Raw genomic sequence first — 14,408 nt, 5'->3', positions numbered from 1 at the left:
CCAAGGAAGCTGAGAGTGTCCTGGTCCCCTCCTGCCCTGCACCTCCCCTGTGCATGTCCCCTGTCACACAGGACCTTGCCGCCTGATCACATTGCCCCCCACCCACCTTTGTTTTGAGGCCCCACACGAATGGGTCTTTGAGCCGCTCAGCAAAGAGTGCCCCCCACCCTCTGCATGGCCGTTCATCGGTGAGCACCACATAGACCCTCTGGAGCCGGGGCATGGAGGTGGCTGAGGCTTCAGGGAGCTCCTGACCTGTTGCCCCAGAAGGCGCCCAGCGCTCATGGGCACTGGGAGATGGTGGGCATTTGCGAGTCACTCCGAGTGTCTGGAATGGCTTCTCCCTTTGCCCAGCGTCCCCATGCCTCTGCTTACCGCCTTGTAAAAGGGAGGTAATGACAGGCATGATGGTGCGCACAGGATTGCAAAGCACATCTGCGAAACGCTCAGGACTCTGGCACGTAAGCAATGCGGGGGATTAGGGATAGATCGGGGTTTATTGGTGCCGCTGGTTCAGCTACAACAGCCGTGCCGTGTCTTTCATGTACTGATGTATCATAGTGTGTCCCTCCCATCACCCCTGTCCTCTCCAGGGCACGCTTGCATGCCAGTGCCCCCAGTGAGGCGGCATATAATTCTCTCGCATCACTTTCTGTGTCATGAAGCTGTGTGCTGCGTCTCATGATTACGTGGGGTTTCAACCACCAACCCCCCGTGGCCAATGCCCCGGGCAGCCTGGGACGTGTATAAAAGAGCTGAGGGCTTCACAGCCCTCTATCCACTCGGCTTTGCTTGACTCTCCTGATCAACAGGGTAAGTCCAGCTCCTGGAAGCCCCTTGGGGATCTCTCCCTGCCTCCCTCCCTCCCTCGATACAGCCCCTTCCCCGCACCTGTGCCTAATCCCTGGTGTCTTTGCCAGGACTCCTTGCCTGCCTGAAAGATGTCCTGCACCAGCCTGTGCAACACCTCCTGTGGGGTGGCCGCCCCGGCCCCGCTGGCTGACACCTGCAACGAGCCCTGCGTGCGGCAGTGCCCTGACTCCACGGTGGTGATCCAGCCGCCACCTGCGGTGATCACCTTCCCCGGGCCCATCCTCAGCTCCTTCCCGCAGCACAGTGTTGTTGGCTCAGCGGGTGCTCCCGGTGTTGGCGGAGGCTACGGCGGCACTTTTGGAGGCCGTGGTGGTTTTGGAGGCTATGGGGGCTATGGGGGCTATGGGGGCTATGGGGGCTATGGATACGGTGGTTGGGGCCGAGGCTGCGGATACCTCAGGGGCAGCTGTGGACCCTGCTAAGCTCCACAACACTTGATCCTGCCACAGAAGTAGACGAGGACCTGAAAAGGCCGTGGCACATCCCAACACAACGCTGGAAGGAAGGACATTGCTTTGGCACAGCTGGGCCCCAGAGCTTGGACGCCTTGTGCGTGCTTGTGGCCTTACTCTGCCTTTCTTGCTGCCCTGCTTGAGCATCCCTTCACGTCTTGTTGCACCCTGATGACAGTGACCCGCGCTGGGTGCCTGCTCCTGGGGCACGGCTGACGCTCGTTGTTGCTCTGCCCACTGCCAGGAGACAGGGGAAGGCCCTGGCCAGGACTCTGCTCTTGTCCCAGCTCCCTCCTCCCCTGGAACTGCAATAAAAGCTCTGTTGCATCACAATGTCGACCCATGATGCTTTTTCTTCACCCTTCCTTCCGCCTTCCCACTTCCCCCAGACCTCGTGGCACGTGGGCTGCTTGAATCTCCCACGGTAATGCCCTGGACCGTTTGGGCAGTTTGCTCCGGGTGCTACAGCTGAGGATGACAGTCCCACCTGGGTCTTGTGCAGCACATTGCACTGAGCTTCCTCTGCTCTCCCACCGGCCGTAAGCACAGCACGTTCCCAGAGCTCCCTTTGAATACGTGCAAGTGCCACAGGTGACTGGCAGAAGCTCTTCCCAATGCTCTGCAAAACCAGCACGCCAGGCCTTACCTCCTTTCATTGGCTTGTTGTTGGTCACCTCTGGAGGTCCAGGGAAGTGGAGGCACAAACACTGCATGGACGGGGCTGCTGCCCGATGCTGACCATGCGCCTGTGCCCAGCTAGAGGTGAGGGCACTGGCATGAGGGAAGACACACACAGCAACTTTTCCCAAGTTTCTCCTCAGAGCCATGAAGAGGCCGCGAGCATGCAGTCACGTGAAGCATAAAGCTCTTTGTGGAGGAGGTTGGGCTGCCTGCCTTCCTGAGGTCCCTCTCTGCCCCAGCTGTCTCCTCATGGTGTGATCCCTGCACTGCAAGGTGCTCTTGGGCAGAGACGGTTCTGGCCACAGCCATTGTGGAGGGCAGTGGGACACCTCTTGGGTCCCTGATGCTGACCTCCAAGAAAGATGTGTCATCCGCAATTGTCAACACAGGGGATGGGAAAGAAGGCAGCAAAATGGCATTTTTTTCTTTTTTCCCAGGCATTCTTTTTTCTCACTGCCTGGAGAGAAGCTCGCACATCTCATCTTGCCTTTGAGGATTTGTCTGCACGTGCACATCCTCCCATGTGGCAAGGTCAGCCTGCACTGAGTCTCAGCCATCTGCCCATTCCTGGCTGAGGAGGTGTCCCCTGTGTGTCTGCTGAGGGAACAGTGCTGGGAGTGGGGTTTGGTGACCCCGTTTACAGCGGCTGAGGCTGGGGGCTTTGGCGGGCTGTGGCAGCGTGGGCTGCTTTGTGGGCTCATGTGTGAGGAAGAGCAGGGATGGGCCAGCAAATTTGTAGCACAACAGGGGGTGGTGGGAAGCTCTGCTGTCATTCCTGGGCACAGCGTGTCCACAGGTAGCAGGTGGGTGACACAGGGAATCCCGAGAAGAGCTTCTACTCCACCAGTGGTGGCAAGGTGAGGCCAACATGGGTCCAACCAGCAGTGGAAGATGAAGGAAAAATAAGAAAAGGAGGTGGTGGAGGTTTGCAGTGCTGCAGAGTACAGGAGCCCAAAGTGTGGAGAAGAGAGGGAGGGCAGAGAGGGAGAAGCTGTTGTTGAACAAGACACGTACGGCCCCGGCTGCAGGTGACCATCTGGCAGAGGGACATGCTGCCAAGGGCCGGCAGGAGGAAGCGAGGCAGCTCCCGCAGGTCACCCTGCAGAGGCCCTGGGTGGCAGCTGGCTAGGACAGCCCGGGGAGCCAAGGCTGCTGCTGGGAGCGTTGCCTACAGAGGAAGGTTGAAGAAAACAACCATGGGACAACACTGCGATGCAACAGAGATTTTATTGCAGTTCCAGGGGAGGAGGGAGTTGGGACAAGAGCAAAGCACTGGTGGGGGCTTTCCCCTGTCTCCTGGCAGTGGGCAGAGCAGCAACGAGCATCAGCCGTGCCACAGGAGCAGGCACCCAGCATGATGCTGCGTTGTCCAAGAGCAGCAAGTCTTGAAGGGATGCTCAAGCAGGGCAGCAAGAAAGGCAGAGTGGGCCCCACACATGCACGAGGCATCCAAGCTCTGGGGCCCAGCTGTGCCAAAGCAATGTCCTTCCTTCAGGTGTTGTGTTGGGATGTGCCATGGTCTTTTCAGGTCCTCGTCTTCCTCTGTGGCCGGGTCAAGTGTTGTGGAGCTTAGCAGGGTCCACAGTTGCCATTGAGGTACCTGTGGCCTCGGCGCCAGCCACCATATCCACAACTGCCAAATCCTCCATAGCCCCCATAGCCCCAAAGGCCTCCATAACCCCCATAACCACCATGGCCCCAAAGGCCTCCATAGCCCCCATAGCCTCCATAGCCCCCATAGCCTCCAAAACCACCACGGCCTCCAAAAGTGCCGCCGTAGCCTCCGCCAACACCGGGAGCTCCCGCTGAGCCAACAACACTGTGCTGCGGGAAGGAGCTGAGGATGGGCCCAGGGAAGGTGATCACCGAGGGTGGCGGCTGGATCACCACCGTGGAGTCAGGGCACTGCCGCACGCAGGGCTCGTTGCAGGTGTCAGCCAGCGGGGCCGGGGCGGCCACCCCACAGGAGGTGTTGCACAGGCTGGTGCAGGACATCTTTCAGGCAGGCAAGGAGTCCTGGCAAAGACACCAGGGATTAGGCACAGGTGCGGGGAAGGGGCTGTATCGAGGGAGGGAGGGAGGCAGGGAGAGATCCCCAAGGGGCTTCCAGGAGCTGGACTTACCCTGTTGATCAGGAGAGTCAAGCAAAGCCGAGTGGATAGAGGGCTGTGAAGCCCTCAGCTCTTTTATACACGTCCCAGGCTGCCCGGGGCAGTGGTCACGGGGTGGTGGTTGAAACCCCACGTAATCATGAGGTCAACCACACAATCTTCATCGTAAAGATAATGATGCTGGGAGTGTTATATGCCGCCTCGCTAGGGACATTTGTGTACAAACGTGCCTTGCAAAGCATACGTGTGATGGGAGGGATTTGTCGTGAGACATCATTACATGAAAGAGTACGCGCTGCTGTAGCCGAACTCGCATCACAATAAGCCTCAATCTCTCCCTAATCCTCAAGCTCCCTGTGTAGATAAGTCGTAAGCATCTTGCAGAAGTGCTTTGCAATCCTGGGCATAGCAGTCACGTCTGTCATTACCTTTCTCTTACAGACTGGTAAACAGAGGAACCGGGACGCTGGGCACATGGAGAAGCCCTTCCACACGCTTGAAGTGACTTCCAAATTTCCACCATCTCTGAATGCCAGCAACAGCATCTCATTGTCATGGGGTCCACAGATATCGCTGTTAATTGCCCACCTCTAAGGCTGTAGAGGTATTAAGGTCCTGGATTCACTTGACAGCCATGCAAAGAGTAGAGGGGACCGGTCCCACGCATAGCAAAACCTCAAGCGCACAGAGGCTGGTTGAGATGCAGTGGGCATGGCAGTAGGATAGAGCATGGAGACCTCTGAATGTGGGGGGCATATACGGAGGAGAAGAAGGGCATCAAAGGGACCATGTCAGTGTCAGCTCCTTCAGCCTCATGCCTGTGAGCACGGTTCTCGCCAAGCCCTCTCTGGAGGAGCTCAATTACTCAGCGGGACATTGAGGGCTGTGCCAGGAGAGGCTGGCCGAGCGCCCACCCAGAGCCAGGCTGCACGTGGCCGTGCTCCCCACAGGCACAGGCAGAGGCACGCTGGGCACTGCCGGCCATGGGCGCCTGGCTCTGCTGTGCTGAGTGTGGCGTGGTTGGGAACAGCAATCTTCTGCAAGATGCCCAGAATTCTTCTGTGCAAGCAAAGTGGAGGATTAGGGACAGATTGGGGTTTATTGGTGCCGCGAGTTCAGCTACAGTAACGCCTTGTCTTTGATGTAATGATGTGTCATGTCCTGTCCCTCCCATTACCTCTTTTTTCTCCGGGGCACATTTGTGTTCCAGTGTCCCCAATGAGGAGGCACTTAATTATCTCATATCGCTATTTATGTCATGAATTTTGTCCGCTTGATCTCATGATTACATGGGGTTATTACCACCACGCCTTGGGCGATTCCTCAGTCAGTCGGCGACATGTATATAAGAGCTGAGGGCTTCACAGCTGGCTATCCATCTTCTCCCACTTGCCTCTCTGATCACTGTGGTAAGTGCAAGTCTTACCTCCCTCTTTCCTTCCTCAGCAGTGGCTTTCCTGAGGCATCGTTTGCTTGGGGCTCCACCACGCTTTCATCGGGCATAGTAAGGATGGGATCGTGCTGTTTCAGAGCTATGGAAAGGATGGGAATTTAACCTTGTGGGTACAATGCTCTGAGTACACCAAGAGACTCAAATCCTTTGGGAGATGTTTATTTTCCATTTGCTTTGGTTGAGGGAGATTTTCTGTTCCCTTTGGTCAAGCCAGGCCCAGGGCGCACCATGGCAAACACTGGTTTATACCAGCATTTGAACTGTGGAGCCTCTTCTTGCTGTGACTGCCGGAGAGGATCCAGAGCCTGTCCTGGGACACAGGTTCCAAGTGTGAGAGAGACAGGAGGGTTTCGGGATTGGGCCTGACACTGACCCGGAGCTCTGTCCTTTCTTGCAGCATCACCTGCTGAACACAAGGATGTCCTGCACCAGCCTGTGCAACACCTCCTGTGGGGTGGCCGCCCCGGCCCCCGCTGGCTGACACCTGCAACGAGCCCTGTGTGCGGCAGTGCCCTGACTCCACGGTGGTGATCCAGCCGCCACCCTCGGTGATCACCTTCCCCGGGCCCATCCTCAGCTCCTTCCCGCAGCAGAGTGTTGTTGGCTCAGCGGGAGCTCCCGGTGTTGGCGGAGGCTACGGCGGCACTTTTGGAGGCCGTGGTGGTTTTGGAGGCTATGGAGGCTATGGGGGCTACGGGGGCTATGGAGGCTATGGGGGCTATGGAGGCCTTTGGGGCTACGGGGGCTATGGAGGCTATGGGAGCTGTGGGGGCTATGGAGGTTATGGGGGCTATGGAGGATTTGGCGGTTGTGGATATGGGAGCTGGGGCCGAGGCCACAGGTACCTCAATGGCAACTGTGGACCCTGCTAAGCTCCACAACACTTGACCCGGCCACAGAAGAAGACGAGGACCTGAAAAGACCATGGCACATCCCAACACAACACCTGAAGGAAGGACATTGCTTTGGCACAGCTGGGCCCCAGAGCTTGGACGCCTTGTGCGTGCTTGTGGCCTTACTCTGCCTTTCTTGCTGCCCTGCTTGAGCATCCCTTCACGTCTTGTTGCACCCTGATGACAGTGACCCGCGCTGGGTGCCTGCTCCTGGGGCACGGCTGACGCTCGTTGTTGCTCTGCCCACTGCCAGGAGACAGGGGAAAGCCCCCACCAGTGCTTTGCTCTTGTCCCAACTCCCTCCTCCCCTGGAACTGCAATAAAAGCTCTGTTGCATCGCAGTGTTGTCCCATGGTTGTTTTCTTCAACCTTCCTCTGTAGGCAACGCTCCCAGCAGCAGCCTTGGCTCCCCGGGCTGTCCTAGCCAGCTGCCACCCAGGGCCTCTGCAGGGTGACCTGCGGGAGCTGCCTCGCTTCCTCCTGCCGGCCCTTGGCAGCATGTCCCTCTGCCAGATGGTCACCTGCAGCCGGGGCCGTACGTGTCTTGTTCAACAACAGCTTCTCCCTCTCTGCCCTCCCTCTCTTCTCCACACTTTGGGCTCCTGTACTCTGCAGCACTGCAAACCTCCACCACCTCCTTTTCTTATTTTTCCTCCATCTTCCACTGCTGGTTGGACCCATGTTGGCCTCACCTTGCCACCACTGGTGGAGTAGAAGCTCTTCTCGGGATTCCCTGTGTCACCCACCTGCTACCTGTGGACACGCTGTGCCCAGGAATGACAGCAGAGCTTCCCACCACCCCCTGTTGTGCTACAAATTTGCTGGCCCATCCCTGCTCTTCCTCACACATGAGCCCACAAAGCAGCCCACGCTGCCACAGCCCGCCAAAGCCCCCAGCCTCAGCCGCTGTAAACGGGGTCACCAAACCCCACTCCCAGCACTGTTCCCTCAGCAGACACACAGGGGACACCTCCTCAGCCAGGAATGGGCAGATGGCTGAGACTCAGTGCAGGCTGACCTTGCCACATGGGAGGATGTGCACGTGCAGACAAATCCTCAAAGGCAAGATGAGATGTGCGAGCTTCTCTCCAGGCAGTGAGAAAAAAGAATGCCTGGGAAAAAAGAAAAAAATGCCATTTTGCTGCCTTCTTTCCCATCCCCTGTGTTGACAATTGCGGATGACACATCTTTCTTGGAGGTCAGCATCAGGGACCCAAGAGGTGTCCCACTGCCCTCCACAATGGCTGTGGCCAGAACCGTCTCTGCCCAAGAGCACCTTGCAGTGCAGGGATCACACCATGAGGAGACAGCTGGGGCAGAGAGGGACCTCAGGAAGGCAGGCAGCCCAACCTCCTCCACAAAGAGCTTTATGCTTCACGTGACTGCATGCTCGCGGCCTCTTCATGGCTCTGAGGAGAAACTTGGGAAAAGTTGCTGTGTGTGTCTTCCCTCATGCCAGTGCCCTCACCTCTAGCTGGGCACAGGCGCATGGTCAGCATCGGGCAGCAGCCCCGTCCATGCAGTGTTTGTGCCTCCACTTCCCTGGACCTCCAGAGGTGACCAACAACAAGCCAATGAAAGGAGGTAAGGCCTGGCGTGCTGGTTTTGCAGAGCATTGGGAAGAGCTTCTGCCAGTCACCTGTGGCACTTGCACGTATTCAAAGGGAGCTCTGGGAACGTGCTGTGCTTACGGCCGGTGGGAGAGCAGAGGAAGCTCAGTGCAATGTGCTGCACAAGACCCAGGTGGGACTGTCATCCTCAGCTGTAGCACCCGGAGCAAACTGCCCAAACGGTCCAGGGCATTACCGTGGGAGATTCAAGCAGCCCACGTGCCACGAGGTCTGGGGGAAGTGGGAAGGCGGAAGGAAGGGTGAAGAAAAAGCATCATGGGTCGACATTGTGATGCAACAGAGCTTTTATTGCAGTTCCAGGGGAGGAGGGAGCTGGGACAAGAGCAGAGTCCTGGCCAGGGCCTTCCCCTGTCTCCTGGCAGTGGGCAGAGCAACAACGAGCGTCAGCCGTGCCCCAGGAGCAGGCACCCAGCGCGGGTCACTGTCATCAGGGTGCAACAAGACGTGAAGGGATGCTCAAGCAGGGCAGCAAGAAAGGCAGAGTAAGGCCACAAGCACGCACAAGGCGTCCAAGCTCTGGGGCCCAGCTGTGCCAAAGCAATGTCCTTCCTTCCAGCGTTGTGTTGGGATGTGCCACGGCCTTTTCAGGTCCTCGTCTACTTCTGTGGCAGGATCAAGTGTTGTGGAGCTTAGCAGGGTCCACAGCTGCCCCTGAGGTATCCGCAGCCTCGGCCCCAACCACCGTATCCATAGCCCCCATAGCCCCCATAGCCCCCATAGCCCCCATAGCCTCCAAAACCACCACGGCCTCCAAAAGTGCCGCCGTAGCCTCCGCCAACACCGGGAGCACCCGCTGAGCCAACAACACTGTGCTGCGGGAAGGAGCTGAGGATGGGCCCGGGGAAGGTGATCACCGCAGGTGGCGGCTGGATCACCACCGTGGAGTCAGGGCACTGCCGCACGCAGGGCTCGTTGCAGGTGTCAGCCAGCGGGGGCCGGGGCGGCCACCCCACAGGAGGTGTTGCACAGGCTGGTGCAGGACATCTTTCAGGCAGGCAAGGAGTCCTGGCAAAGACACCAGGGATTAGGCACAGGTGCGGGGAAGGGGCTGTATCGAGGGAGGGAGGGAGGCAGGGAGAGATCCCCAAGGGGCTTCCAGGAGCTGGACTTACCCTGTTGATCAGGAGAGTCAAGCAAAGCCGAGTGGATAGAGGGCTGTGAAGCCCTCAGCTCTTTTATACACGTCCCAGGCTGCCCGGGGCATTGGCCACGGGGGTTGGTGGTTGAAACCCCACGTAATCGTGAGACGTAGCACACAGCTTCATGACACAGAAAGTGATGCGAGAGAATTATATGCCGCCTCACTGGGGGCACTGGCATGCAAGCGTGCCCTGGAGAGGACAGGGGTGATGGGAGGGACACACTATGATACATCAGTACATGAAAGACACGGCACGGCTGTTGTAGCTGAACCGGCGGCACCAATAAACCCCGATCTATCCCTAATCCCCCGCATTGCTTACGTGCCAGAGTCCTGAGCGTTTCGCAGATGTGCTTTGCAATCCTGTGCGCACCATCATGCCTGTCATTACCTCCCTTTTACAAGGCGGTAAGCAGAGGCATGGGGACGCTGGGCAAAGGGAGAAGCCATTCCAGACACTCGGAGTGACTCGCAAATGCCCACCATCTCCCAGTGCCCATGAGCGCTGGGCGCCTTCTGGGGCAACAGGTCAGGAGCTCCCTGAAGCCTCAGCCACCTCCATGCCCCGGCTCCAGAGGGTCTATGTGGTGCTCACCGATGAACGGCCATGCAGAGGGTGGGGGGCACTCTTTGCTGAGCGGCTCAAAGACCCATTCGTGTGGGGCCTCAAAACAAAGGTGGGTGGGGGGGCAATGTGATCAGGCGGCAAGGTCCTGTGTGACAGGGGACATGCACAGGGGAGGTGCAGGGCAGGAGGGGACCAGGACACTCTCAGCTTCCTTGGCCATGTCTTTGTAAGCGTGGTCCTCCTCAAGGCCTCTCTGGAGGGACTCGATTGCTCAGCTGGGTGTTGGGGGCTGGGCCAGGAGATTTGGGCCGAGCAGCCACTGAGAGCCAGGCTGCACGTGGCAAAGTTCCCCACAGGCCCAGGCACACTGGGGACTCGTGGCCATGGGTGCCTGGCTGGGCTGCTGCTGAGCGCGTTGTCTGCAGGAGCAGCAGCCTGGTGTGCTAGCGTTGGACACAGCAATATTCTGCAAGGTTCAGCACATTGCCACGTAAGCAATGCGGGGGATTAGGGATAGATCGGGGTTTATTGGTGCCGCCGGTTCAGCTACAACAGCCGTGCCGTGTCTTTCATGTAATGGCGTGTCATCGTCTGTCCCTCCCATCACCCCTGTCCTCTCCAGGGCACGCTTGCATGCCAGTGCCCCCAGTGAGGCGGCATATAATTCTCTCGCATCACTTTCTGTGTCATGAAGCTGTGTGCTACGTCTCACGATTACGTGGGGTTTCAACCACCAACCCCCGTGGCCAATGCCCCGGGCAGCCTGGGACGTGTATAAAAGAGCTGAGGGCTTCACAGCCCTCTATCCACTCGGCTTTGCTTGACTCTCCTGATCAACAGGGTAAGTCCAGCTCCTGGAAGCCCCTTGGGGATCTCTCCCTGCCTCCCTCCCTCCCTCGATACAGCCCCTTCCCCGCACCTGTGCCTAATCCCTGGTGTCTTTGCCAGGACTCCTTGCCTGCCTGAAAGATGTCCTGCACCAGCCTGTGCAACACCTCCTGTGGGGTGGCCGCCCCGGCCCCGCTGGCTGACACCTGCAACGAGCCCTGCGTGCGGCAGTGCCCTGACTCCACGGTGGTGATCCAGCCGCCACCTGCGGTGATCACATACCCTGGACCCATCCTCAGCTCCTTCCCGCAGCACAGTGTTGTTGGCTCAGCGGGTGCTCCCGGTGTTGGCGGAGGCTACGGCGGCACTTTTGGAGGCCGTGGTGGTTTTGGAGGCTATGGGGGCTATGGGGGCTATGGGGGCTATGGGGGCTATGGGGGCTATGGATACGGTGGTTGGGGCCGAGGCTGCGGATACCTCAGGGGCAGCTGTGGACCCTGCTAAGCTCCACAACACTTGATCCTGCCACAGAAGTAGACGAGGACCTGAAAAGGCCGTGGCACATCCCAACACAACGCTGGAAGGAAGGACATTGCTTTGGCACAGCTGGGCCCCAGAGCTTGGACGCCTTGTGCGTGCTTGTGGCCTTACTCTGCCTTTCTTGCTGCCCTGCTTGAGCATCCCTTCACGTCTTGTTGCACCCTGATGACAGTGACCCGCGCTGGGTGCCTGCTCCTGGGGCACGGCTGACGCTCGTTGTTGCTCTGCCCACTGCCAGGAGACAGGGGAAGGCCCTGGCCAGGACTCTGCTCTTGTCCCAGCTCCCTCCTCCCCTGGAACTGCAATAAAAGCTCTGTTGCATCACAATGTCGACCCATGATGCTTTTTCTTCACCCTTCCTTCCGCCTTCCCACTTCCCCCAGACCTCGTGGCACGTGGGCTGCTTGAATCTCCCACGGTAATGCCCTGGACCGTTTGGGCAGTTTGCTCCGGGTGCTACAGCTGAGGATGACAGTCCCACCTGGGTCTTGTGCAGCACATTGCACTGAGCTTCCTCTGCTCTCCCACCGGCCGTAAGCACAGCACGTTCCCAGAGCTCCCTTTGAATACGTGCAAGTGCCACAGGTGACTGGCAGAAGCTCTTCCCAATGCTCTGCAAAACCAGCACGCCAGGCCTTACCTCCTTTCATTGGCTTGTTGTTGGTCACCTCTGGAGGTCCAGGGAAGTGGAGGCACAAACACTGCATGGACGGGGCTGCTGCCCGATGCTGACCATGCGCCTGTGCCCAGCTAGAGGTGAGGGCACTGGCATGAGGGAAGACACACACAGCAACTTTTCCCAAGTTTCTCCTCAGAGCCATGAAGAGGCCGCGAGCATGCAGTCACGTGAAGCATAAAGCTCTTTGTGGAGGAGGTTGGGCTGCCTGCCTTCCTGAGGTCCCTCTCTGCCCCAGCTGTCTCCTCATGGTGTGATCCCTGCACTGCAAGGTGCTCTTGGGCAGAGACGGTTCTGGCCACAGCCATTGTGGAGGGCAGTGGGACACCTCTTGGGTCCCTGATGCTGACCTCCAAGAAAGATGTGTCATCCGCAATTGTCAACACAGGGGATGGGAAAGAAGGCAGCAAAATGGCATTTTTTTTCTTTTTTCCCAGGCATTCTTTTTTCTCACTGCCTGGAGAGAAGCTCGCACATCTCATCTTGCCTTTGAGGATTTGTCTGCACGTGCACATCCTCCCATGTGGCAAGGTCAGCCTGCACTGAGTCTCAGCCATCTGCCCATTCCTGGCTGAGGAGGTGTCCCCTGTGTGTCTGCTGAGGGAACAGTGCTGGGAGTGGGGTTTGGTGACCCCGTTTACAGCGGCTGAGGCTGGGGGCTTTGGCGGGCTGTGGCAGCGTGGGCTGCTTTGTGGGCTCATGTGTGAGGAAGAGCAGGGATGGGCCAGCAAATTTGTAGCACAACAGGGGGTGGTGGGAAGCTCTGCTGTCATTCCTGGGCACAGCGTGTCCACAGGTAGCAGGTGGGTGACACAGGGAATCCCGAGAAGAGCTTCTACTCCACCAGTGGTGGCAAGGTGAGGCCAACATGGGTCCAACCAGCAGTGGAAGATGAAGGAAAAATAAGAAAAGGAGGTGGTGGAGGTTTGCAGTGCTGCAGAGTACAGGAGCCCAAAGTGTGGAGAAGAGAGGGAGGGCAGAGAGGGAGAAGCTGTTGTTGAACAAGACACGTACGGCCCCGGCTGCAGGTGACCATCTGGCAGAGGGACATGCTGCCAAGGGCCGGCAGGAGGAAGCGAGGCAGCTCCCGCAGGTCACCCTGCAGAGGCCCTGGGTGGCAGCTGGCTAGGACAGCCCGGGGAGCCAAGGCTGCTGCTGGGAGCGTTGCCTACAGAGGAAGGTTGAAGAAAACAACCATGGGACAACACTGCGATGCAACAGAGATTTTATTGCAGTTCCAGGGGAGGAGGGAGTTGGGACAAGAGCAAAGCACTGGTGGGGGCTTTCCCCTGTCTCCTGGCAGTGGGCAGAGCAGCAACGAGCATCAGCCGTGCCACAGGAGCAGGCACCCAGCATGATGCTGCGTTGTCCAAGAGCAGCAAGTCTTGAAGGGATGCTCAAGCAGGGCAGCAAGAAAGGCAGAGTGGGCCCCACACATGCACGAGGCATCCAAGCTCTGGGGCCCAGCTGTGCCAAAGCAATGTCCTTCCTTCAGGTGTTGTGTTGGGATGTGCCATGGTCTTTTCAGGTCCTCGTCTTCCTCTGTGGCCGGGTCAAGTGTTGTGGAGCTTAGCAGGGTCCACAGTTGCCATTGAGGTACCTGTGGCCTCGGCCCCAGCTCCCATATCCACAACCGCCAAATCCTCCATAGCCCCCATAACCTCCATAGCCCCCACAGCTCCCATAGCCTCCATAGCCCCCGTAGCCCCAAAGGCCTCCATAGCCCCCATAGCCCCCATAGCCCCCGTAGGCCCCATAGCCTCCATAGCCTCCAAAACCACCACGGCCTCCAAAAGTGCCGCCGTAGCCTCCGCCAACACCGGGAGCTCCCGCTGAGCCAACAACACTCTGCTGCGGGAAGGAGCTGAGGATGGGCCCGGGGAAGGTGATCACCGCAGGTGGCGGCTGGATCACCACCGTGGAGTCAGGGCACTGCCGCACGCAGGGCTCGTTGCAGGTGTCAGCCAGCGGGGCCGGGGCGGCCACCCCACAGGAGGTGTTGCACAGGCTGGTGCAGGACATCTTTCAGGCAGGCAAGGAGTCCTGGCAAAGACACCAGGGATTAGGCACAGGTGCGGGGAAGGGGCTGTATCGAGGGAGGGAGGGAGGCAGGGAGAGATCCCCAAGGGGCTTCCAGGAGCTGGACTTACCCTGTTGATCAGGAGAGTCAAGCAAAGCCGAGTGGATAGAGGGCTGTGAAGCCCTCAGCTCTTTTATACACGTCCCAGGCTGCCCGGGGCAGTGGTCACGGGGGTTGGTGGTTGAAACCCCACATAATCATGAGGTCAACCACACAATCTTCATCGTAAAGATAATGATGCTGGGAGTGTTATATGCCGCCTCGCTAGGGACATTTGTGTACAAACGTGCCTTGCAAAGCATACGTGTGATGGGAGGGATTTGTCGTGAGACATCATTACATGAAAGAGTACGCGCTGCTGTAGCCGAACTCGCATCACAATAAGCCTCAATCTCTCCCTAATCCTCAAGCTCCCTGTGTAGATAAGTCGTAAGCATCTTGCAGAAGTGCTTTGCAATCCTGGGCATAGCAGTCACGTCTG

At 58.4% G+C, this 14,408-nt stretch overlaps 4 protein-coding genes and 2 pseudogenes across 4 annotated transcripts; 3 read left to right on the top strand and 3 right to left on the bottom strand.

The window, feature by feature from the left end:
- The first annotated feature begins 728 nt into the window (after nucleotides 1–728).
- LOC129782840 (claw keratin-like) lies at nucleotides 729–1,635 on the top strand. The gene is made up of 2 exons (XM_055791811.1): nucleotides 729–813; nucleotides 921–1,635. The coding sequence occupies exon 2, from the start codon at nucleotides 942–944 to the stop codon at nucleotides 1,293–1,295; it is 354 nt and encodes a 117-aa protein (XP_055647786.1). The 5' UTR covers nucleotides 729–813; nucleotides 921–941; the 3' UTR covers nucleotides 1,296–1,635.
- A 1,940-nt stretch (nucleotides 1,636–3,575) lies between these two features.
- On the bottom strand, nucleotides 3,576–4,211 carry LOC129782832 (claw keratin-like). Its single transcript, XM_055791801.1, has 2 exons — nucleotides 4,130–4,211; nucleotides 3,576–4,022 (listed from the first exon to the last, which is right to left on the bottom strand). The coding sequence occupies exon 2, from the start codon at nucleotides 3,999–4,001 to the stop codon at nucleotides 3,576–3,578; it is 426 nt and encodes a 141-aa protein (XP_055647776.1). The 5' UTR covers nucleotides 4,002–4,022; nucleotides 4,130–4,211.
- Nucleotides 4,212–5,988: 1,777 nt separating this feature from the next.
- On the top strand, nucleotides 5,989–6,442 carry LOC129782831 (claw keratin-like; annotated as a pseudogene).
- Nucleotides 6,443–8,383: 1,941 nt separating this feature from the next.
- On the bottom strand, nucleotides 8,384–9,222 carry LOC129782841 (claw keratin-like; annotated as a pseudogene).
- A 1,340-nt stretch (nucleotides 9,223–10,562) lies between these two features.
- On the top strand, nucleotides 10,563–11,475 carry LOC129782838 (claw keratin-like). Its single transcript, XM_055791808.1, has 2 exons — nucleotides 10,563–10,644; nucleotides 10,752–11,475. The coding sequence occupies exon 2, from the start codon at nucleotides 10,773–10,775 to the stop codon at nucleotides 11,133–11,135; it is 363 nt and encodes a 120-aa protein (XP_055647783.1). The 5' UTR covers nucleotides 10,563–10,644; nucleotides 10,752–10,772; the 3' UTR covers nucleotides 11,136–11,475.
- Nucleotides 11,476–13,416: 1,941 nt separating this feature from the next.
- On the bottom strand, nucleotides 13,417–14,082 carry LOC129782829 (claw keratin-like). The gene is made up of 2 exons (XM_055791798.1): nucleotides 13,998–14,082; nucleotides 13,417–13,890 (listed from the first exon to the last, which is right to left on the bottom strand). The coding sequence occupies exon 2, from the start codon at nucleotides 13,867–13,869 to the stop codon at nucleotides 13,417–13,419; it is 453 nt and encodes a 150-aa protein (XP_055647773.1). The 5' UTR covers nucleotides 13,870–13,890; nucleotides 13,998–14,082.
- Between the last annotated feature and the right edge of the window lie 326 nt (nucleotides 14,083–14,408).

The sequence above is a fragment of the Falco peregrinus genome, chromosome 19 (assembly GCF_023634155.1).
Source record: "Falco peregrinus isolate bFalPer1 chromosome 19, bFalPer1.pri, whole genome shotgun sequence".
Taxonomy (NCBI): Eukaryota; Metazoa; Chordata; class Aves; order Falconiformes; family Falconidae; genus Falco; species Falco peregrinus.
This window is presented reverse-complemented; position numbering and strand designations above follow the sequence as displayed.

Bases quoted from the DNA above. Each gene is read 5' to 3' on its own strand.
- LOC129782832 (XM_055791801.1), bottom strand. From the start codon at position 4,001: ATGTCCTGCACCAGCCTGTGCAACACCTCCTGTGGGGTGGCCGCCCCG.
- LOC129782838 (XM_055791808.1), top strand. From the start codon at position 10,773: ATGTCCTGCACCAGCCTGTGCAACACCTCCTGTGGGGTGGCCGCCCCG.
- LOC129782840 (XM_055791811.1), top strand. From the start codon at position 942: ATGTCCTGCACCAGCCTGTGCAACACCTCCTGTGGGGTGGCCGCCCCG.
- LOC129782829 (XM_055791798.1), bottom strand. From the start codon at position 13,869: ATGTCCTGCACCAGCCTGTGCAACACCTCCTGTGGGGTGGCCGCCCCG.